The sequence below is a fragment of the Myodes glareolus genome, chromosome 4 (assembly GCF_982192425.1).
Source record: "Myodes glareolus chromosome 4, mMyoGla1.1, whole genome shotgun sequence".
Lineage (NCBI taxonomy): Eukaryota > Metazoa > Chordata > Mammalia > Rodentia > Cricetidae > Myodes > Myodes glareolus.
In genome coordinates, this window is record NC_142029.1 from 80,750,883 (window position 1) to 80,776,685 (window position 25,803).

The 25,803-nt window shown below is 40.1% G+C and overlaps 1 protein-coding gene across 1 annotated transcript in view; it reads left to right on the top strand.

Moving 5' to 3' along the window:
• Positions 1-25,803, top strand: part of Arhgap20 (Rho GTPase activating protein 20) — an 83,347-nt gene that overhangs the window by 34,747 nt on the left and 22,797 nt on the right. The window contains exons 3-7 of the mRNA XM_087905658.1: positions 15,752-15,916; positions 17,988-18,137; positions 19,873-19,914; positions 20,800-20,884; positions 23,257-23,334. Coding sequence (XP_087761784.1) covers positions 15,752-15,916; positions 17,988-18,137; positions 19,873-19,914; positions 20,800-20,884; positions 23,257-23,334 — 520 coding nt within the window. The remainder of the gene's footprint in view (positions 1-15,751; positions 15,917-17,987; positions 18,138-19,872; positions 19,915-20,799; positions 20,885-23,256; positions 23,335-25,803) is intronic.

Genomic DNA, 25,803 nt, shown 5'->3' on the forward strand with positions numbered 1-25,803 from the left:
AAATGTCATGAAGAAAAGGCTGACCTGCTGGCATTTTCCACCCATCCTCAGATCAAGCCTGGAGACCCAAGCACTCTGAAAAGTGGCCAAAGAGCACTTCATCCTTCCTTTTAACCCTTGAGTTGATGTGCCTGTTCACATCTGTTCCTATGGTTTGTCTGTAAGTCAGGATAGTTTGCTCTTTTCTGACCTCTCAGTAACTGGGAAGTACTCTACTCTGTGAGCAACCATATGGAGTAGTGAACATTCAGAGAGACGTCTTCACATTGGAAGCATCATCAACATCACCTGGCAACCCAGCACCATGGTAGGGCACTGCCCCATACTAAATCAAAACTGTCCAGAACAGTAAATACTTAGTGTTTTAACAAGCTCCCTCTGTGGTTCTGATGCAGAGAGAAATTTGACAGCCACTGTCCTACATCATTGTGTAGATGAAGACTTCCCTAGGAATGGCTAAACCTAGACCAGGAAATGAGATAGAGATACTGGCATACTAAAGCCTTTGAAAAAATAGGAACATAAGGAACCTTTCTGTGTGTATTGTCCTCAAATTTCTTTTTCCTAATGCAACTGAATAGGCTTTACCTGAAATTCTTGAGAACAAAACTACTTTAGGTTTTTCGGATTTCAAAAATTGTGGATTTGAAACTTTGAAATAATCAGATGTTTGAGGATGGATCACAACTCTAAACATAACATTTATTTATATGTCATGTGTCATGCATACCTTGTATATATCAGCCTGAAGACAATTGGATAATGGCTTTAGTGTTCCTGATCTCTGCTGCTGTCTGTCCTAAGGGGTCAGGTGTGAAATTTCCCATTTTTGGCACTCAAAAATGCAAGAGTAATTTTGATACAACAGAATTTTAAATACAAGTGTATTTTGGATTTCAGATTTTTGGACTAGGCTCATGCAATCTATATTGTATTTGGTGCCTTCATATACTATAAGTCCTAGAAGTACATTTTTATTTGACTCATTCATCCTCTAAAACAATACCTAGCAGTTGTTCATTTATTTAACACAGATTTTAGTGACAATTATGTATCAGGCACTTTTCCAGGTATTTGGGTATATAAGTGTAAGATTTCTGCTTTCATGGATTTTAAATTTCAGTCAGGGAAGCATGAATAACAAATAGTAAAAGTAGACTGAGATATTAGAAAGTGTTATGTAACACGAGGGCCGGCTTGTTGGGGTTTCTGTTCCCGCCCAGTACCCCACAGCTGGCAAGCCCAAAGAAAATCAATCACACAGAGATCTCTATAAGTTATAAAACTGATTGGTCATTTAGGTCAGGCTACTTATTAGTTCTTATGACTTATCTTAACCCATTATTCTGATCTATGTTAGCCACACGGGCTCAGTACCTTTCTCAGTGAGACAGCTTACATGTTGCTTCTTCGGTGATCTGAGCAGGAATGGCAGAGGAACCTCCTTGCTTCCCAGAATTCTCCTGTTCTCATTGCATCACCTCTACTTCCTGTTTGGTTTTCCCGCCTATACTGCCTGCCTGGCCAATCAGCGTTTTATTAAAATATGATTGACAGAATACAGACAATTCTCCCGCATCATTTCCCTCTTTTTAAAAAAAAAAAAAAAAACAAAGGAAAATACCCATAGTCCATTTGTTGGGAATGTGGGCATAGTATTTCAGGCTACTTCCTGCTGGTTGGGGGCGCTGATAATCTTATGGGGACCTAAAGAAAATTTAGAATTATCATCAAGTCCTGACTGGAGTATCCTGTGAGTCTTGATCATCTCAGGCAGAAGTCTTGAACCTGTTCTGGATGAAGAACTCAGACATCTGGGCCATCTGTTCCTGTCAGAGATTTCTCAGGTGGCCTTCCTTGATCATACTGGATTTTTCTTAACTCAGAATGAATCCACAACCTCTCATTTTCTGTGGAAACAAAAGCAAAATCTCTTCTCCAAAGTAACAAGCCTTTTGACTTCAGTTTTGAAGCCAAGGTATTTTCAAAATACCTATCTTGGGTTAGTTCAGCAGTATTTAAAAACAACAGTCCTTTAGCAGCTGTTGCTCCTTCCTCAGCATTCAAACAATTCAAAGAGAGCATAATAGCATACAGTATCAAGATTCTCTGTTTATTTTCCATCTTTATTTTAACCTCTATTTCTTTTATTTTTACTTTTACTTTTTGAGACTGGTCCTCTGTATATCTTTGTCCTGGAATAACTCTGTAGACCAGGCTGTCCTTGAACTCACAGAGATCCTCCTGTCTCTGCCTCCCCAGTGCTGGGATTAAAGGTGTATGCTACCACACCTTGAACTCACAGAGATCTGTCTCTGCCTCCCAGGCATTGGGATTAAAGGTATGTACCCCCACACCCTATATCTCCCTTTCTTTCTTTTTTATTTTTAATGACTTTAACCTTTTAGCCTGCATATATTTTTAACACACTGTAAACCATTTAGAGGTTTTCTTCATCTTTGAATCTCTCTTTACTGTATATCTCTCTTTTTCTGACCACATGAGTCTTTAAGGAGAGGACTAAAGCCGTGGCTTTGACAGCTAGATCCAGCCCATTCCTTAGCTTTCCAGTCTCATGGCTGAGATACCAGCCAGAGCTGTGTTCACTGCCACAACTCTATGGCGTTTCAAGGTCCGGTCCTTGCTAGCAAGCAAGCTGCAGCATTCTGCTCACAGACCACACTCAGTCAGACTGCCTGCCTAAAAGAGTCAGAGTTTGCCCTGGCAGGACAGCCCAGAAAGCCGGCATTTTAAAACAGCAGAGCTTTTTTCCTGATATGACTGAAAACCCGAAAAGCATGCATTCAGCTTTTCATCAACACTGTTTAAGTGTTTCATGGCAGGACCTCTTAAAAGAGCTGCAAGGTTTTGCAGCTAAAGCTGAGTCAGGAAGCCTCTCTTAGATGAGAGCGCTTGCTTGCCTCTAGCGAGCAGAGCAGACCCGAGAAATTGCTGCTACCAAGAAAACATGCTTTACTCTATTCTTTCCCAAGCTTTCTGTGGATTCAGTTATCCACGTGGGTGCCATATGTAACACGAGGGCCGGCTTGTTGGGGTTTCTGTTCCCGCCCGGTATCCCACAGCTGGCAAGCCCAAAGAAAATCAATCACACAGAGATTTCTATAAGTTATAAAACTGATTGGTCCATTAGGTCAGGCTACTTATTAGTTCTTATGACTTATCTTAACCCATTATTCTGATCTATGTTAGCCACACGGGCTCAGTACCTTTCTCAGTGAGACAGCTTACATGTTGCTTCTTCGGTGATCTGGACAGGAATGGCAGAGGAACCTCCTTGCTTCCCAGAATTCTCCTGTTCTCATTGCATCACCTCTACTTCCTGTTTGGTTTTCCCGCCTATACTGCCTGCCTGGCCAATCAGCATTTTATTAAAATATGATTGACAGAATACAGACAATTCTCCCGCATCAGTGTTATCTGATAGGAGAAGTTAAAACAGATCAATCTGAGAGTGAATAAGTTAGAAAAACTGGGGAAAATCTCTTTTATAAGCCATATGGTTGCCAGTCCCAAAGAACTCTACTGATACAAGACACCAGACAGAACAGATGTCAAAGACACCAGACAGAACAGATGTCAAAGATAAGCACTCTCACCCATTCTCAGACTTGCATTTTCTGTAGCCACGATCCTTGACGATATCTGCCTGCTCTCAAGGAGACAAGGATCTCTCTCTCACACACACACACACACACACACACACACACACACACACACACACACACAGAAAGAGAGAGAGAGACAGACAGACAGACAGAGACAGAGAGAGGAGTTTTATGAGACTATATGTAACACGAGGGGCCAACTTGTTGGGGTTTTTGTCCCACCCAGTACCCCACAGCCGGCAACTCCCAGAGAATCAATCGCACAGAGATCTCTATAAGTTATAAAGCTGATTGGTCCATTAGGTCAGGCTACTTATTAGTTCTTATGACTTATCTTAACCCATTATCATTATCTATGTTGGTCACATGGCTCAGTACCTTTCTCAGTGTGACAGCTCACATGTTGCCTCTTCAGTGATCTGGGCAGGAATGGCAGAGGGAGCTTCCTGCTTCCCAGAATACTCCCATTCTCTTTGCTCCACCTCTACTTCCTGTCTGGTTTTCCCGCCTATACTTCCTGCCTGGCCAATCAGCGTTTTATTAAAATACATGATTGACAGAATACAGATAATTCTCCCACACCAACTATATACACATAAACACTCATCATTGTAATTTATTTAGCTTACATTTACTGTGTGTGTTACCTATGATCTGATATTTCTAGGAATATTGTGCATATAGACAAAAACAAAACAAAAACCAAAAAATACCCAGTGGCTTCATGTAGAATACATTAATATTCCAATCCAAAAAATAACTAAACCAATTATACTGCACATATATAGTTCTCTCAATCCTACCCAGTCCAGACTTCACAGTGAACACCTGATTCACTACTGTTAGGAATTTGAACTGACTCAGCCACTATGTAAAATAAGTATGGAGCTTCTGAAAAACAAAACAAAACAAAAGACCCTAAACATATAACAACCATGTAATCTGAGTTAGTTTTCTGTTGTTGTGCTATGGCACCATGACCAAGGCAACTTACTGAAAAAGGAGTTTATTTGGTGCTTAGCATTTTAGAGGGTTAGAGTCCATGGCCATCACTGTAGGGAGCATGGTAGCAAGCAGGCACAGTGCTGGAACCATAGCTGAGAGCTCATATTTTAAGACACAACCATGAGGCAGAGAAAGATTGAAGGAGGGAAAGAGAGGGAGGATGTGGGAACTGGGAGGGGGATGGCTGGTAAGAGTCTTCTGAAAACATATTCAAGCATGAGTGTATGGGGAGATTCTCATTCAAACCACCACACCATATAATCCATCTCTACCAATCTTGCATATATCCTCACAGTCCTACTAAAGTGATACTTGTACATCATGTTTGTTGCTATACTTTTGGGAATAGCTCAAAATGGAACCATGCGAGACGTCCATTCAGTGGAGACTTGGATTAGGAAAATGTGCTACACATGCACAGTGGAATTTTATTCAGCTGTAAAGAAATGTGAAGTCATTGCTGTAGCAGTACCAAAGTGCTCCACAATAGCCCAGAATGGATTATAACAAAGGTTTATTTATTGGGAGATAAACTCACAGTGAGGGTAGCGATCCACAGTCCTCTGTGTGTGAGCTGGGAACTGGAACCGCATCCAGCAGAAAAGGGGCCATACACGCTTTTCATCTGCACTTCTAGTACATGAGACCACACCCAAATCGGAATGGTATCTTAAAGACTATTGGCTGAAGGAGTTCCCACAACACTTGACAATAACAGGAAATGGATGCAGCTGGAACTCATTAATTAAACAAAGTATGCCTAAGTCAAAGACCACGTTTTCCTTTCTATGTGGTACTGTGTTTTAATATCCATCCTCCTTTCTGTGTGTGGAGGGGCACTGCTTTAGCACTGTGAGCTTTTCGGTCAGAGAAAGCATCTGATAGCATTGTATTAACAGTTTCAGAGCCTGGAAATAAATAAAGCCCACAAGTGTGTTTGCTCGGTTCTGCCAACACAGGTGCAATGTGTGCTTTTCTGCTTTGGTAAGGTAATGCTGTCATCTTTGTAATGAAAAACTTTGAAAAATCACCAGTTGAACTCTCAATTGTTATTTTGTCTAGCTTTTAACCTGTGCTATTCACAGGCTTTTAACCCAGCTTTTCACACTTTAATATGCATCCGCAATTATTATAGAATTCTACTATTTTCTTATTACTAACATTTTTTAAAAGTTGTTTAAAGTAGAAACTAAATCACCTATTACTTAATATTTTGTGGTCACTGTGATTAAACTTTTGATAATTTAAGCATGAGGAAGATCATTTTGAGAACAATGATTTTAATATGATGATTCCTCATTGACTGATTGCCAAACATCCTTCTCAAGAAGTGTAAAATCTGGAGGCTGGAGAAATGGCTGAGTGGTTAGGAGTGCTTCTGGCTGCTCAGAGGACCTGGGTCTGGTCTCCAGCACCCATATTAGGTAGCTCACAACATTCTGTAACTGCAGCTCAAAGGGATCCATCTGATGCCCCCCTTCCTAGGTCACTGTCACCCATACACACACACACATACACACACACACACACACACACACACAGTCATAATTGAAAATAAGAAACAAATCATTATTTAAGTTTTGAAATCATTGCTGATTCCTCTGTGAAGCGTGTGGCCTTGTGCTTTCCTCTGTTCATCCTTTCTCTTCCCACATAGTTGTCCAGAATGACTTTCTGACTCTTCACCTCCTTAACATGTGGATTATATGTTTTACTGTTATATTATTGTTTTTATATCCAATTACAGGACTTTCTGTAAGCGAGTGTGGGTGTTACAGCTCTTGAGCTGCAAAGATATCCTGACTTATCAGGAAGCCAGGCTATACTTAGAGTTGCAATAGAACAGTTCTGGATGGGTAGAGCCACAATAGGACAGCTCAGCCCTGGAGGGAGAGGTGTCCTGACTTGTCGGGAAGCCAGGCTACCTGGAGGTGGGATGAGCAGGAGAATGGTCTTCTTGTAGGATATAGCAATACCACCCTTCTGGAAAGCCACTACAGCTGAGGTCTGCTCTGTCCCCTAAAGGGGATGTCCTAGCAGAATTACTCACTTCTTTGGCCCAAGATGTTATTTCTGCTAACACTGCTGAAGGTGAAGCCCCTGCAGAAATGTAGCAATCTCCTCTGTTCTAGCAAAAAGTTGATACTTTCTTCTGCTCAGCCTTGCTCAGCCCTCAAAAGCAGCGTCCCAGCAAGGTTTTTCAGCTCAGTTCCCCAAAGGATATCCCAGCCAGGTTTTATTCTGCACTGGTGAATGAAGATCTTCACCCAAGACTCTTTTGAGAAAGAAGGAGTCCGGGAGAGTAACTGTCTCTTTCAGGGTGGTGAAGGATAGCCAGCAACTGAACAGACAGAGAGACTTATATAGGGCTTCTTCAGGGCAGCGTTTTCCCCAGGGAGAAGTTTTTCTGCTCAGGAATTGGTTAGTTTTCCCTGCTCAGAGATTAGTTAGTTGGTCGGGGCAGAGATGGCTGATTTAAGGGCCAAACTGTGTTTCTTTCACTGGTCCTTTTTAACTTTTTGGCTATAATTCCAGGGCCAGGGCGTATTTCTTTAACTGACTGATTCTAGGGACAAATATTTCTTTGACACTAGTTTCAGAGTCAGGACGTTTTCTTTGCTTTGGGTTCAGGGATACAGTGGTTCTTTCCCTGGCTCAGGTCTTACATCCAGGCTGTGTTTCTTTAACTTCTCTGGATTCACAGTCAGGGTGCTCAGGGATTGATTGGTTTCCTGCCTAGGAATTGGTTTGTTTTATTTCTGTTGATCAGAGGCAGAGTTGGCTCTGGTTTCAGATCCTGTGTGTTTCTTTCCCTGACCCTGGGTTCAGAGCCAGAGTGGGTTTCTTTGGCTGCCCCTTTTACCCTATACTTTCAATACAAATTGATGATAGCCACCATTTGCCTGGCCATTTTAGGATACTATTGTTTTATTTACCGTGTTGGTGACAGTGAAGTGAAATAGTAACGATGTAATGAAATAGGTTAGGTTATGGGAGGTAAAGGGGTCATTTAAGACACCAAGATGTGTTATCATGTCTTTAGATTTTGTTCCACTGGGCTGCCTTTGTGCCAGTGCCATGCTGACCTTGTCACTGTGGCTGTATACTATATTTTCAATATAGGGTGCTGGAGTTGCATGGGTATAAATGTAGTAAATAATTGTATTAAATGATAGCAAAAACATTTTATCAGGATACCCCCTAGATTTAGAAACTTCTGTTGTATGTTTCTAATTTTATTTGATAACTTTTCAATATTTTTCCAAAAACTATAAACAGTGACCTTGTAAACTTATCAAGAATGAAAATTTAATACTACAAATTAAAGTAATTGGTTCATATAAGCCCACCAGAATTATTCCTTTCAAGGTCACTTGAAGACTACCATAGTGCTTGGATAGCTAAGTTATCATGAACAGTAGACACTCCTGTCTCCTTCCTTCTTTGCTTGACTTGATTTGAGCCCCAAAACTCAATACTTGAACCTTCTCTCCATCTCTCCTCAGTCCTATATGGATATTTTATAGCTTTTAAAGACCGTTCTGATAACTAACTTAACATGTCAAAATCCAGATTCCTTAACTCTACCTCCACTGAGCTGCAACAATATTCCCAAGCTCGAACTATATCTCCAGAACAGAACAATTTCTTACTGTCTTTGCAAGCTCTCCTTTTTACATGCTGCTGCAATATAATACACCAAACAGATACATTTATGATGAAGTTTAATTCATAATTAGGTAAAACAATATGTTAACAACAGCTAATAAAATAATAATTACAATGCTACATTATAAGAAAAACTATGTGAATGCAGGCTTTCAAAATATCTTCTTTGCTGCCTTTAGACATCTTATGACATTGCGAAGTGATACTGTATCTGTGTAGTACAGTGAATGATACAGGCCTTGTGATATAGCATCAGTCTGTTACACAAAGGAGCTTGAACACTGCACTGCAATATTGTGACATCAGCCTGAAAATGAAGGCAAAGTGATTAACGATACATAGTGTGGATACACAAGAGGAAAGCATAATTCACAGACCAGATAAGATGAGTGGGGCAGAGCCCATTTTTAACACACTACTCAAGATGGTGTATAGTTTACACTCAGACACTGTTTGTTCCTAGAATTTCTGATTTCAAAATTTGGGGTCAGGAAACTAAATCTACAAAGCAAAACTATGAAGACAACAGTTTGTTATGTCCTCCCCATGCTTGCTAGTCTTAATATGCCACCTTGACACATACACTAGAGTTATGTGAAAAAAGGGGACCTCAGTTGAGAAAATGCCTCCATAAGATCAGCTGTAAGGGATTTCAACTTGTCTTTGATGCTGCAAGAGAAACCCTAAGACACTGCTTATTCTGAAAAGTGCTGTAGGAGACTTGGGCAGAAGAGTAGTCGAAGCTTCCTGCCAACCTCATTCTTCCACTCTCTGGGCCCACTCTAATTGAATCAACTCATTTACATGTTAACTAAATATTGACATTTGCCATAAATGAGCTGGAGATCATAGATAGCTTAAGGCACTGCCAGTAGTGTACTACCTTAAAGACTTTATCATTTGTGGTGCCATACACCTTTAATCCCAGCTCTCTGGGGGCAGAGATAGGCAGGTATCTGTGAGGTCAAAGCCAGCCTAGGCTACAGAGCGAGTTCCAGGAAAGGTTCCAAAGCTACAGAGAACAGAGAAACTTTGTCTCGAAAAACCAAAATAAATAAACAAATAAATAGGCAAAAAGAAATTGTTATCTGGACACAAAGGCACATGCTTATAATTCTCACAGCTTTGTAAGCTGAGGCAAGATGATCAGTTGAGCCCGAGTTCAAACTCAGCCTGGACAATATAACATAGCAAACCTACCTCAAAAGAAAAATGAAAGAAATTCAGGTGGTGTTTTTAACTTTGGTAAATCCATAAGTTACAGAAGAATGACTTGGAATGAAGCATGTTTACTTGTTCCTTCCTACATGCCGTTACATAACCGTTATCTGAACCAATCCACTCAAACATTAGAGAATTGAGTCCCTGTGTTGGTGACCTGTCTCATTGTTTAATCGGCAAGCGTTCTAACATGTAGTTCCATCATAGTGCAATCAGTGTAGACATAAATTGCTTAAGTCATTTAAATGTTTGCATTCCTGACTCAAGATTATCCAAATTAATCTTACTTAGTTCATAATGGAGATAGATAGTATTTTTAAGTCAACAGGCTGCATTAAAGGGACAAGTATCTGTTTGGCATTTTTATCCAGTCCTCCATTGAGACTGACTTGCTTCTCATCACCCTTTCTTGTTGCAATAGAACTGTTCTTGCAAGTTACCATCTCATTTGAAGTTCTGTAAATCATATTTCTTTCTGTTAAGCAGCTGTGTCATTGTGTGTAATTAATGGTTTATTAAGTCTTTAAAGGCAACGATCACAAAAGCTTCTTTCTCACTAATGTCATGCCAGTGCCTTGAACCTGGCAACTTCCTGGTCATTGTTGTTGAATCACTTCTGTGTCAAAGCTGTAAAGAAGTTATGTGCTTTATTCTTTGGAAATACTCTTTCTGTGTGGGGGGTCTAACTCTTATTAGTGTGACTGTTTATTGGTGTCTATTTTCCTTCATTTTCTTCTTCCTTCTTACCATTCTGTTTTACATATCTGTGCGCCTTCATTTTTGAATATTCATATCATATTACTGTACTTAGTATATGATATACTGCTGATTGTGATATATCATAGATACTACCTGACTCTAATCAGTATTTTTGCTGATTAAAGTATTCCTTCATATGTTTCTTGCTCTTAAAGGCTCTGCTCATTCTGCTTATCCATTGTTCATCTGTCCTTCCATGTCCTTTTCCTGACTGAATTCATTTTGATTGTGAATATTAACATTATCACTGGGCTTTTTTCTAATAATCGATGGCCAAATTCATGCCCTGTTCATTATGTTGTCTAGTTAATTTGGAGATATATTCAGCCCACTGCACACTACCACTTCATGGAATTTTTTAGTAATTTGTGTGTGACTTTTATTACAATGATGAGTATTGAGATACACCTGCTTGTTTACCCATTAGCAAGATGTAATTGCTTTAGGCTATATTTTCAGATTTTGTTTTATTGCTGAAATGTTCAATATGGTCACAAATATCCCATAAACAGGTTTTAATCCTGAATGATATAGATGGCTATCACTAGTGATTTTGTAGCCTCATTTCAATGGCTATGTTCTTTTGTTTTAAATTATATCTAGCCTAATTTACTCTGAATGGCTCAGCAGGGATGCCCTGGAAGACGATATAGAGAGTTGTATTCTGGCATATTATGACTAGGTTGAGCCAATTAGTAGACAGTTTACATCCTAAACCCATGTGCACTATGCATTTAGAAGGTGTACAGTCTGATAGAAATTAAATGCAGAGTGAATAAAGGAGTCAGCAAGAACTGTAGTCCAGTTAAGGGTCTATTACAAACTGCAGAAGCGGTTATGAGGCCCTGGTCTATATAATGTATTCTTAGCATGCCCCTAAAACATTAAGAGAGAGCTGAAGAAGGGCGCTCATCCATCACTGGTGTGGTGTAAAGTGGGACCACTGCTGTGAGGAAGTCTGGTGGCTCTTCAGTAGGTTAAATATTCGGTAGAGTTGCCATATGATTCGGTACTTCTGACTAGAAGCATTGTATATGCATCAGTACACTCAACATAGAAAATGGACAGTTTCATGACACCATCAGTCATACTAGCCAGAATGTTCAAACCACTAAAGTGTTCCTCGGCAAATGATTTTAATAGTATGTTCATACATAGTAACATGTAGTAATAAACACTTGACAAGCTACAGGATGAACCTTGAAACTCTTATGCTGGCCTAAAGAGGAGAGACAGAAAAGAGAACATAGAGTATGGTGTGATATATGCAAGTAAGGCAGATGCATGGAGGAGCAGGGCTGATGAGTCGAGGCTAAGACCTACAGGCTTCCTATAGGGCTGATATAAATGTTTAAGAACTAGGTAGTGATAACATTTGCACATTGTGCTTGTTGTAAATACTAATGAATCTTACATCTTAAAATTATTAAAGTGCAAAGGCTGCAGAAAGAGCTCAATCAGTAAAATGCTTGCCACACAGGGATGAGGACCTGAGTGTGACCCTCAGCACCAGTGTTTTGGCCAGGCATGATGCTGCATGTTTCTAACCCCAGCACTGTGGAGATATGGGTGTAGGGTTCCTAGAACTTGCTGCACACAGACTGATGATAGGTGGATTCCCAGGTATGCTGAGCCCAGGTTCCAGAGAGAGACCCTGCCTCAAAACAACAAAAACCCCAACTGGACATCTCCCGGGGACGTCTAGCTCCCACACACATGCTCTACACAGCTTGCATAAGCACACATATACACAAATTGATATGAAAATTTTTATTTGCATTTTGCTATAATTTTAACAGAACTCAAAATTAGGCAAGCATTTAAATACAGCAATACTTAAGGGAAAATCACCGATTTAAGTATTTTGGGAGGCCCAGAAGTATTGTATATTGCATAGGGCCGCAGTGAACTGCATAGGCAGTAGAGAAGGAAGTGCAAACTGTGTGTGCACGATTTACTGTTTTTGATACCTCTCTGTGGTCCAAACGAAATGATTGTGAGTCACAGCAAGTTCAAGGCCATTGTGAGGAATTTGCTGAGACACTGCCTCAAAATCAGAGTAAACAGATGGCAGGGGCTGTGGTTCAGTGGCAGAGTGTTTGCCTAGCATGCACAAGAACAGTTCACTGTCCAGAAGGCATAGAAGAACGAAGAGATGAATAAGGACTGGACAATAAGGCTTACATTCTCGTCCATTTTATTTTCATTTTATCTCTGTAGCTAATTACAGTTTAAGTAGTCTATATTTTTAATAATTGTAAATGTGTTTTTTCATCTTTTTTTCCCCTCATTGTTGAATTGCAACATTTCTTACCTGCACTTACTGTGACAGCTGCCTAACGGTTTCCCTCTCCCTGAGTCTCCCTCCTCTGCTTTTTCCCTATATTACAAACACAGCCTAAAAACCTGCGGTGTTTGGGGTAAAGTCTAAATAAGATTCTTATAAAATGGGAAAATGTCCTTTCCTGGTCTTGTAATTGAATCCCTCCTGAACTTCCCTGATATATAACACATGGTCTTGATTGACACACTTCCTTTTCTTGGAGTACCCCTCAGTGTTTAGTGATCTGTCTGCCCATCCGTGCCTTAAGACTGGGTCCTTCAAGAAACTTTCCCAACCCATCCAGTCTCAGATAAAGGTCATAGGTTTGCCGGGCCTGGGTACCCTTTGTATCTTTCACAGCTCTGGCTTCTCGTTGTTTACTTGTTGATTCCTCTGTGGGATTACTGACTTCCTGATATCAGGGACAGTATCTGTCTTCCATGACTAAACATACAGGTACCCAAAAAAGCAAACTTGAACACTTTTACATGTATTACACGGTCTTCACAATACATGCTGAGTGAGACTATTGAAGACATAGAGAACTGAATCTAAGCCAAGATCTGACAAGCAAAGACTGATTTAAGAAAAAGTTTTCATGGTAGTCATGACATTTGGAATGGGCTGTGAAGTAGGGCAGTTGTCTGAGGAAGCAGATTGTATTCAATAGCTACTGAAAAGTGATTTTGTCCTAGTGTGCCAGGACTTGAGGCTGTATGGGTCCTATGTAGTATATTGATTATCACTTATGAACACATGTATTTCCCAGAAGTGTTCTGCAGTTTTCTCTGTTTTGTGGCACTTTGTGTTGGGGGTGTGGGTGGGCAGTGGACAGACGAGACAGCACTGTGTGGAGGTCAGAGGACAAACCAGATGTCAGCCCCTTCTTCCCTGAGCCAGGGTCTTTGCTGCTTGCCTCTGCAGTGCATACAGGAGGCTAATGGACCAGCCAACATTTGGGAGTCTCCTGTGTCTTCCCCCATCTCTCTGTGGGAGCACTGATATCGCAGGTGTGTTCTACCACACCCAGACTTAGTGCGGTTCCAGAGATTCAAACTCAGGAGCTTACACTTAGACCCCAAGCCCTTTGTTTCCTAAGCCATCTCCCCAGCCACCCCTTTGTGATGTGATTTATCTGAAGCAACTATCTCTCTAAAACTTTATCTAAAAGTCAAGGTTTTTGTAGCATAATAGCAAATATTAGGAAATGTTACTATGGCCAGGTTTAAGGGGAGTTACATGGTTTTGGCAACAATTAGGTCTTAAAAATCTCTTTGCCGGCCAGGTTTAAGGGGAGTTACATGGTTTTGGCAACAATTAGGTCTTAAAAATCTCTTTGCCACCCAGAAACAGCTTCATAAATGCTTTTCAATGGTGTGCTATGTGTTAGTGCACAGGTCTCAGCAGGTTAATTTTTAGACCATTTGCAGTACGTAACTTTGATCAGTTTAGAGATATGTTAATTATAACTGGTAGATCCTATTCAGGCTATATTGAGAATTAAATAGAAGGCTATGATCTTACTGTTCCCATTTCTAGGTGTTGATCTTACCCCTTCCCATTTCTATACTACAAGAAACTAAAATAATCATGTCTCTTTTGCACTCAGAATAAAAATAAATACTTTATAACTGTTTAATAATAAATATACTTTCGGTAAAAAAAAAACCACTAAAATTGTATTTTTTTAAAGACACAAAAGTTATGTGTTTGTCCTTTTAGATGAAGGTTGTTTCTAATTATTTGAATGCTGAGTGATTTTGGTTGGTTTTTTTTCAGATGCACTACAACATATATTTTGTTAACTCACGGCTCTGCTTGCTAAGGTCTTGAAGCCTTTCATGTCACACTGAAATCTTTAAAATTACAGACTGTCAACTTGCAAGTTGCTAAAGTCACACAGAAAAGATGTTTTTTGTGGGTTCTTCCCAACAGAAACACCAAATCATATTTGAATGTATATTAACTGTGAGTTAAAAGATTTTATTCAGTGTGGAAATCCTTAGTTTTAAAAGATAAACCATTTTAAAAGTCACCTACATTAACCCTTGACCTAGGCTAACCTCGAGAAAATAATAATAGCTCCTGAGTTGTTTCAGGTTAGTGGCTGTTGTTCCTAAAGTCTTAGCTTTAGAAGTAACCGTTTAAATCAGGGATTAAGGCAAACTATAGCCCAGACAGGGCGCTTTGTTTGTGTACAGTATTAGTAGACCACAGCCTCACCTATCTGTTTATGCATTATCTGTGGTTGATTTTGCAGTATGAGGGTTGTGAAGAAGTCTTCACGGCATGAAGGAGCTGCCATCCAGGAGAGGGTGAGGGATCTCCTAGGGAAAAGGGTGGGGACAGAAGTGTCTGGAGGCTGCAGGTGCTTGGTGTTGCTGGGAACATGGCAGAGGTAGAGAGCACTGTCTCAACCTGGGCTCTCATAACCAAAGACTCTAGTGGCCAGCAGATACTGGGTGTGCAAAGCAGGCAGGCTAATAATGACTTATGTGTGATAATTTTTACATTATTGTGTAAAAAAGTTAGCCTTGGCATTAGTCTCAACCCGCAGTGAAGAATAAGACCACCCAAGGACCAGCATATAGCAACTACATACTGACAAGAGAAGGTTACCTGCTGGGTTGATGGTTTTCTGTGTCTTGGTTTAGTTCAGATTTCACAAGTGAATGCATTTGCCAAAACTTGGTGTATATGCACTGAAGATTTGGTCTCATGTATTTTCTTCTTGCATAAATCTTAAGTTTCAATTGAGACAAATTCTAAGTAAATATTGGGCTTTAGTTAATGATACACATGCTCCAAAGTGGCTAATGCTGAAATGCCAAGAAGGAAATTAATAAATGCCCCCACAGTAAGAAGTTGGACTAGGATTTGATGAGCCGCTGTGGCAAATGTTAATGCTAATGTATAGGTTGGATTGTATATCTACTTATTATAAAGGTATTTCAATCTTAAGATATTTTCATAATGAAGCAGTAAGAAACTGCTGTGTACAGAAGCAGCAGTGAGACCAGTGAAGACACGAAGCCATTGCTTTAATGGGTTCCATGTTTCATAAGCAACTGTCAGTCATGACTACAGAAACCTTTGTCTTGTGGTTGAGCATCTGACTTACTGATTGGTTGCACGTGGTCTGTTTCAGAGAGAGTCCTTCTGCTAGCATCGACACGTGTGCGTTTCTGTCATCGTTCATGTGCTCCAGTAGGACTCTGCTGATTGATGGGCCAGTGGAACTTCAAAGAGGCCTGCAGAGGCAGGAGCGGCATCTTTTCCTGTTCAATGACCTGTTTATTGCAGCCAAAATCAAGTAAGTAACTTGTATATACTATGAGTAATCGTTAGAAAGTTTAATTTCCTCTGACGAAGACCACATTCTCCACTCGGTGCTTACTGTAAGAATGTCTGGCATGTATTAAATGCCTAATATCTTTTTTAAAAACTGTGTTCATGTTTGTACATGGGTGTTTTGCCACATGCGTGCAGTGCCCATGAAAGTCAGAAGAGGGCATCAGATCCCCCTGGAACTGGAGTTACAGACAGTTGTGAGCGAACATGTGGGTGCTGAGAGTTGAAGCTGGGACTTCTGGAAGAACAGCCAGTGCTCCTCACCACTGAGACAGTTCTCCAGCCCCTCTAGCTAGTATCTTTAATGAGGTGCTTGTATTGTTTAAGTTGTTTATTAAGTGTTAGTTTAGGTCCTGTTTGTGCCCTAACTCGAGTGAACATAGTAGAGGCAGTGAAGAATATGGTGGGACTAGCCACTGTACCTCCAAAGCCGACATTCTATGGTAAGTGATGGAACAGCTTGTCTCCTTGTGTGGATGAAGAGCTGTAGATCGTGACAATACTAGGAACAAAACTTAGATACTGAAGTAGGAAGTAAAAGAAAAGGGCGAAGAATTATTAAAGGATAAAAAGCAACTAGCCATTAAAGACTTTGAGAGGGTGAGCTAAATAACAAACTCCTCCGAAACATACCGGTTTAAAACTACCAGTGTCTCATGGAGTTCAAGTCAGGACTCAGGATTATTTAAGTGGGTGGCTCTGGCTCAAGCCTCCTGACACTGAGGTTGACTGGAGGATCCATCTGGAAGCTAGCGCATCAGTTCTTCCCTGGCTGTTCCTCATAACATGGCACCCAACTTCCTTCCGTGAACACTTTCAAAAGTGACGACACTGTCGTTCCCGACCTGTGCTGTTGGCCACACAGACCAACCTGGGGACAGACGGAAGGGGCCTTACGAGATTCCATCGAGAAGCAGAGACTACTAGGGGACACTTCAGAAGTTTAGAATCATAGGGAGTTTGGAATTTTCAGTTTCAACTGGGGAATGCCATAATATGATTCATGTTTTTAAATATTTACTCATTATAAACAATGGTTTGGGGTAAAGGCAAGAATAGAAACAAAGAAGCTTAGTCCCCTTTGCACATCACTCCTTCAAAAACCTTACTCTCACTGAGCTTTTAATTCTCTGTGGTAGAGGAACTGGGGGTGGCTGTCCATGTGCTGTGTCTTTGATTTCATTTCAGCGTTGATTTCTCAGATAGTCTGAATGGCAGGAAATCCATTTCCCTGGGCCTTCTCCTCATAGTTCTCAACGCCTTCTAACTACTTAAGCCTCAGACCCATCATGAGTCAATTATGTCAAAATATATTGTATTTTAGTATAAAGGGTCCAAGGAAGACTAGGAAGGAATTGCCAAAAAGCAAGCACAGTCTTCTTAAGGTAGCTTACATTCTAGGTCCCCAGAGTTTAATGCTAATTGAGTTAGCTCTACTCTGTTTTGTTTTTGTTGTTGGGTTTTAGTTTCTTTGCTAATTTAGGTTCTTTTTTGGTTATAAATTTTTTAGTGTTTGCAAGAATATACTAGAAAATTATTGGGGGGGAAACAAGAAGTAAAATTTAAGGTAATCTGTACTTCTAAAGCCACAGTCTTAACAACCATTCTATTTGAAAGTATATGGTAATTTTTTTCTGTTCCCAGGCTCATTTTCAGTGTCTAAGTTGGAAGTGCTTAACATTTTATAAGTCATATTTTTATGTCTATTCATTGAAATAATTTTGAAAGTAAGCAAGTTACAGGTAATTAACTTTTATGACAGAAATAAACTTAAGTCGGGTTTTGATCCAAATGTAATACTTATCATAAATAGTCACTTTTTAGATATTTGCTGCCGTTAATGCAGGCATGAGAACTAAGTTTGTCCAGTGTTTCCAAGATCTAAATAACCATCCTTGTTATAACCTGGTGTTCCAGGACAGGAGACAGGGACAATAAGACATTCTTTGCCCTCTCCTAACAAATACAGACCCTCCTTTAAATCTCAAGAAACAAAAGAACAAGAGCATCCGTTTTTGTTTCTATCTCACTAGATATAACAACAATTTTAAGATAAAAAATAAAATCAAGTTGACTGACATGTGGACAGCAAGCTGTGTGGACGAAGTGGGAGAAGGCAACACGAACGCTCTGAGGTCCTTTGTCCTGGGCTGGCCCACGGTGAACTTTGTGGCCACTTTCAGGTAAGAACCGCAGCTTGTCCTTGGGCTCCCCTCAGATACTGGAACACTGTCTAGGACAAATAGAAATGGTTTTACCAATTCCATGCCTCATTTTTAAGGAAAGTACTCTGCTCTGATTGTATACTGAGTAATTCTTCCTTTGCCAGTAAAAGTACTCAGATGGCTGGCTTTCCATCTGAAGGCTATCTATTAAAATATGTAAAAATCAGTGATAAATGCTGGAGACTAGAAGAGTAGTTCACCTTGGGTTACCTGGGGGGTTATTTTGTTGTTGTGTGAAAAAAATTGGAAGAAAAAGGGATTGTGGGAATAGAATCCAGTGATCCATCTAGGAACCCTCGCATTGTTAGTGTCCAGGGTTTGTCTAGGAACCCTCCCATTGTTAGTGTCTAGGAATTTGTTTGAAAATACCTTCACTGAAGCACTGTTTACAAACTAGCACAGTTAAGTTTGAATAAAGGGTAGTTTTGAATGATTTGCTTACTCTCGTCTTTTTAAATAAATAACTTTTGTTACACAGATAATGTGTCAAAGTATTTTTGTATGCTCAGCTCTGATTTGCTACCTATAGAGATGTGGTAACCATTAGCATATTTACCACATTAAAAAGTGTAAATTAGTTTCCCAAGACTCACTCTATCCAGGGGATCCAACAACCTGGTCTAGCCTCTGTGGGCGCCCACATGCATGTGGCATACACTCACACAAGCATACACAACTATGCAAATGTTATGTTCCATGACAAAAGAGTGCATAATATGCCATCTGACTGCCAACCCTGAAGATACTTAAGCAATAAAGTTAAAACAAATTATAAATATGTATTAAATATTTTTTCTGGAACAAGAATATTACTTTTAAAGTTTGTGACTGACAGACTCATATAAGAATAAATTGGCTGAATTTTTAAAATTAAATATCAAATTCAGCACTGGCAATATAAATATAATAATTGTATATACATTCGTATTAAGCGAAAGGTTTTAGTAATTAAAAATAAGTATCCTTTGAAAAAATCTACTAAATTACATTTTGCCTTGTACATATGAGATAAAAAAAAAACATGTTTTCTGACAGTAGACTGGTTTCTGGGCCAAGGCACTTCCATCCATCTGCCGAATCTTGCTTTGATCTCATTATTAAGCATACTTTATATTTTTATGAATGACAACTTAAGCTGAAAAAAAAACACTTGCAGAGAATAACCCAGTTTTACAGGAATGAAAACTGAGGCTCTGGGTAAGCGGCTGCCCATGATCATCTAGCTTACATAAAATTTTAAAACCAAATATTTCATTTTCAACTTAGATATTCTTTCCAACAAACAAGCCTCCCTGCCCCCAACCTGATACCATAGGTGAAAGAGCAGTGGCATATTAAAATACATCTGCCTTGGCTCCACCTAAGTGGATTTAATAAACCACCTATCCTGAATGGTTACACAAAGCTCACAGCATGCATGTACAACTGAGACCATGACATAGGGCTATTGATGCAGTTACCTGAACCTCAGTGGTTATGTGGAGCTGGCAGCATACATGTTCAGTTACGTTCATGATGTAGGGCTATTGATGCAGTTACCTGAACCTCAGTGATTATGTGAAGCTGGCGGCACACATGTTCAGCTGCTTCGTGACGTCAGGCTGTTGATGCAGTTACGTGAATTGTCAGGCTTTAAAATGTTGGCATCGGTATTTTCTGTGGTTTATTTCTCTCCCATTTTCTTTGATTGCAGCTCTCCAGAACAAAAGGACAAATGGCTCTCTCTCCTCCAGAGGTATTTTTTCAGCACACATACTTTTAATGTTAATAACCTGTGGTGAAACCAAGCATGTTGCTGCGGAGATGGACCCTGATGATGCCCCTTCTTCTCTTTAATGGAAATTGACATTTATCTGCAAAATAATCTGTTGTTCAGGTTGTGCACCAGCTAGATCATACTGTAAATAGCATTCTCTCATTACAAGGACTTCTTTCTAGGAAGGGAACACAAGGGTCACAGGTTAGAGCACATTAGAAAGAAATGAATCGCTAACGTCCTCTCTGTGTAGTCTCCAGGCTGCCAATTGGAGGTAGTCATTCCTTCAGAGTGCATTTTAAGTCCTCATAATTGCAAGATTATTTAAAGAATCTCAAAAATTGGTTATTATCCCTATCTTTGACTATACCAAATAAAATGGTCAATGTGGGTTTATCAGTTAGAAGCAAAGTTCTTCCCTTCTTCCTTTCCCCTCCCCTCACTCTACCCCATAGGATACTCAAGATTTACACCATGCCAGGCAGCTAAATGAGAAGGGAATTCATTGTACAGTAGTAGTGTGTAGTCAGGAACTCTCCAGCAAGGTGCAGACCTGCTCAGAGAAGGAAGGAAGACTAGAAGGACAAACCATCACTCAGAGGTACCTTTATCTGGTATATCTCCAACACCTTGTCATGGATGTCCCATTGTTTGGGGTTCCATGCCTATTGACCTGGGTGAAAATTCTCTTTCAGCCTATCATATAATCTGATTGTGCTGAGTCTTTCATATGTCCTTCTGCTCACTCCAAAAAAAAAGCATAAAAATATATTGACAATATTATCAAAATAGGTTGATTTTTTTTTAATGAATCAATAGTGAATCCCATCTGACTCAGTGTTTTGGATTGTTGCATTTCATTAGATACATCACTCTAGAAAAAGAGAAGGACTATCCGAAGAGCATTCCTCTCAAAATCTTCGCCAAGGACATTGGGAACTGTGCCTATGTAAGTGTTTCTGAGCCAGAAAATTAAATTCCAGGTCCCTGAATCAGGTAGAAAACATTGTGGATGAAAAAAAGAGGAGGCGGGCCAACAAACTGTGTATGCTACAGAAGGCAGGCACTTGGAAGGACCATGGTAGGGTTTTTGTGCATCTAGGTGTGTGTTTATATGCATTAAAAGCAAATGCTAGAGAAAATTAAGAAAGGAAAATCCATGTTAACTGCAGTATTTAACATTCTCCCTTGGCTAGAACATTGCTTGTCAGACATCTCTTCTCATTCCGTGAGTATTTGCGTGAGTCCTCTCAGGAGCAGCTGCTGGAGCTTGGAGTGACCCCACAGGAGGCATTTGTTATTACGTAGTTCTTCCAATTTGTCACTTCAGTTGGGTGGTTTTAAAAACTCATTCTCTGAATTGTTATGAATTAAACCCATGAAATTAAAAAATGGATCAGATAGAGGTGGCATTACCTTGGGATCGCCATGTTTTTATGATAAATATCAAGTTAATATCCTCTGTTGTGTATTCATTGTTGGCTGAAATTGTAACATAAGAGCCAAACCATTATTAGTCAAAGAAACGAAAGTTAGACAAACATTCTGCCCAACTCTTAAGGGCCAGTTCTCAATGCTTAAAAGATATACTCAAATCTTTGAACTAAGAAACCCCAGATCTCTTCCAGGAAAATAGAGAAATCGAAAACAAAACAAGCAAAATCTCTTACGTGTTTCTGCTTGCTTTGATATGATTGGTTACATTATTTATCACATTTAAGTATGAAAAACATGTTTAAAAAAACTGATGTCCCACTCATTTTTGAATAAAATATGGGTAAGTCAAGGTACAATGACATTCTCAGGTTTCTCCCTGCATGGGTGTAGAGTCTCTGTTGGGGACTCACGCTTCAAGAGTGAACCCCCAGTAGGAATACATTCGTGGAAGTAATGTTTTTATTCTTAACCTTAAGTTGTATGCAATTTGTTGATGAATTCTGATAAACTCAGCACATTTTTAGTTTTGTCTGTTTCATATTTCACTAGGCAAGAGTCACTGTATGCTGTGTTTTCTGTCCCCCAGAAAGGCTTGCAGGGAGATGCACTCCCGTAACTACAGTGCTGGGTATATATGTGCCCAACGTGAAAACAATCGCCTTAGACACTAGCTACACAGGAACATGAGCACTTTGCTATGTAAAAGAATTTATGGCAGAGTTTCATAAATTGAATGGTTGGATTCTGAAACTTGGGGAGGGCAGCGGAGACTTTTCTAAATGCCGTTTTAGATTGAAGCTTGGCTTGTGCCACTTTTCTGCCACTGTGGTAGATGCCAGCCATTGGGTCTTCCCAGTCCTCCCTTTTGGACTCTGAGACCTTTTGGTATAATCTTTGGAAGTAAAAGAAACTCATGAAATCTGTGTACATGCTTTTCAAAAAACTGGCTGAATTATAGTCTGTTCTATCAGGTAATTGACTGAAAGCTGAAAAATCTGTCGCAGACAGACAAGTGATAAATATCAGTGAGCCTCACCTTTTCTCTTTTATGTTGTTTTATTTGCACTGTGTGAGTAAGCCCTGTGTCAAGGGCCAGAGCACTAGTTGCTAGTCTCTTTTCCTGATAATTTTTATGTGTACTTAAGCGTGTGGCCAAGCTAATTTTCAATAGTTTGCATTGTATGTGAGCCTTTTGGAGTCCAGTGCACTTTCTGGATGTTGATGCTGTAGTTGGTTTCTTTCTTCTTCATCTCAGATGTCTTTCTGTTAATGGAGAACTACAGTATACGGCCCTATCCAGTTGGCAGAATGGGTTTCCTAGCACCTTGGCTTTTTTGTGGGCTCGTCTATGTTCAGCCATCAGAGGACTGTAGCATTGCAGACTCCAGTAGCTACAGTGCCGAACACTCAGGAGCTCTTACTCGCACACCTTAAATCCTTTTAGTAAGCAGTTCTCATCCTGGCCCCTCCTTAACTGATTTCATACCAAACATAAAATAAAAGAAACCCATACAATGAAAACAGCACTCAGCAGGAGGAGGCTCTGTCCCTGCCATTACTCCCACTGGGCTGTAGAAATGCCCTTGTGGCACCAGAGCAAAGGAATATCCTTGGTGTATGTATATGTGTGTATAAGGCTGGGAGTGGGGTTCACATTCTCTCCGGGAGCTTTCTGAAGCACTTTTATTTTGTGGGCCACATCCTTTAAGAGAAAGGAGTGTGTTATTCATGGCCATAACATACCAGAGAATGAAGTTGTTCTTAGGAAGGTTTGTGCCCCACTCTGTCCGCACGTGAGATCAGCGTCCACCTTTGGATAACCGCCTGGCAGTGATTTGTTCGCCAGCTGTAAACTCTTCCTTTGTGTCTGTGTTTCCTCTACAGTTTAAAACTATAACAGTCATGAACTCTGACACAGCGAATGAAGTTATCACCATGTCACTGCACATGTTGGGGATAAATGTAAGTTACTCGGGCCAGATTTTTTTCTTTATATAACATAGTCTTACCGTGTAGCCCAGGTTGGCCTAGAGCGTTTGATTTCTTTGCATCCAGCACCTAGATACTCCTTTAAACTTTGGTATTTTATATTCAAAATAATTTTTAGTAAATTAGATGTAAGTATGATCCCTTTTTTCATGATACAACCAATAAAAGTTACCTTTGCCCCCCAGTGTAAAAAGCAGGACAGCTTGTCTGTTATGATGAGTATGGGCACTGTTCTATCTTACACTCTGAGACCTGAAGACCATCGTGGTTAAACTAGAATCTTAGAGTGATCATATGCATTTTTATCACAGGCCCTGCATACATACACTAAAAGTTTGGTGAAAGGTTCATAGGAAAGGTGTAACTTCCTTTACTCCCTTACCACTGTTCGGCTGTCCGTCACTTCCTTGATCTTGTGATGCTGCTTTTATCCTAAGACTCCATCCCCAGAGGATTACCAGTTCCCAAGGTTTTGATCTGTCATAGTTTTTGTGCTGACTGGCTTCAAGTCCTGAGGATGACAGCTGGTTCCTCTTAAGAATTAGTAAATAAAAGCACAGCTTTGAATTCTGTCGTAGATTTGAAGAGCATTACTGAGCTGACCATGTTGGTCTGTCTCACTTTGAACCTAACCTTTAAGTTTTTGGAGTGAGTTGTGAACATTGTTAGTAGGAACAGTCAGAATACGGAGAATGAGTTCAGGGAGGAGAACTGGAGAGCTCCTCCCTTTGCCCCCACCCCTGCCAGTGCCCCATGGAGAGCTCCTCTGTTAACTGTGGGCCTTTATTTTTAAACGTACTACGACATAAGCCATCAAGAGCTGCAAAGGTGCTCGCTGCCGAGCCTGACGACCGGAGTCCCATCCCCAGGACCCACTTGGGAGGAAGAGGGCATTCACCCCTGGAAGTTAGCCTCTGGCCTCCACGTGTGTTAGCACACTGCTCTAGTGTGAGTGCCCTCGCACATGTGTGTGCACACACAGTAAATGTAATACGTTTTTAAAACTTTATTATGACATGCTATACTTAAAACATCATCTTACTGCTTGTTTTAGATTTGCTCTTACCCAGTGCTACTAAGCCCATAATTGTAAAAGGAGAATGCTTTTTAATTTCCCAGGCACCCAGACCTGCATAACCACACGGACACTATATTAATTGCAACACTGTTTGGCTGATGGCTCAGGCATATTTCTAACTAGCTCTTACATCTTAAATTAACCCAATTCTATTATTTTATATTTTACCATGAGGCTCGTGGTTTATTACCTCTTGCTTCTCTGGTGGGTACATGGCATCTGCCTGACTCCACCTTCTTCCTCCCTTTATCTCTGCTTGAATTTCCTGCTTGGCTATAGTCTGCCCTGCCATAGGCCAAAGCAGATTTTTTTAATAACCAATGGTGATAAAACATATTCATAGCATACAGAGGGGAATCTCACATCATATAATGATTCAAGGCAACCAAAATTTGGGATTAAAAAATATGATCAGTAAAATTTAGTAATATAGTTAAAATATAATTAAATTTTTATGCACTGAGTAAAGTTAGTACTTCCACATTGATTTCTAACCTACACAAGCATACATTGGAAGAGAGTGCACAGTTTTAAGTTAAGAAGAAAGATTAACTACTTGATGGTGCATTTTCTCAGTTTTCTCCTTTAAAGTCTGATCTGCTCATGCCAAAAAAAATGTAATTAGGAACTGAGATTATTTTATTATACCCATTCTAAGAGATAACATGCAATGTTTCTGACATTGCTATAAATTTGTTGTTGTTGTTTTTTTTTAGATTGGTCCTCTTCTGTGTGTGCATGTATTTGTGGCCAGGAGCAATGTATGGTATATACAATAGCCAGGACCCTAAGAACCCTATGTTCAGGGCCTTCACTTAGTTACAAGTTAAAGTTGCAAGTTAATAAAGTTGCAATGAAATTCTTCCAACAGACTTGGGTATCTCTATTCTGATTGCACATGAGAATTTTGCCTTGTTCCTCCTGAAGGATTCAACAAAGCCCACATAGTTAGTATCCTTTCTTTCAAGAGGGATTTATAGTATTGTTGGATTATAAATCACTAGTGAATGATTTTACTGTTTTCCCTGACTGTACCTGTTCTCTAGAGAGAATTCTTATCCTTTCTGTCCCCAGGACTGGATGGAGTTGTTCAAACTGAAGTCAATGCAACTAGCTATTCACCTCCAGAAAGCCTCTTGGCTATTCTCCTGCTCAGAAGCCACTGGGTTAAACACTGGCCTCTGTGACCTGACTTAAGTCTCACAGACAGCCCTGTTTATGGTTTTCTGGGTAAGAAGGTTGTCTTGCAGGGACACATTGGATACTCTTCTCTGAGACTGTCTGAGAATCTCAGAAGTCAGAGTCAGCCTTGTCAAACCAGGACGTGCATTACCTCTGTGGACCATTGATAGGAAGGGTCTAAT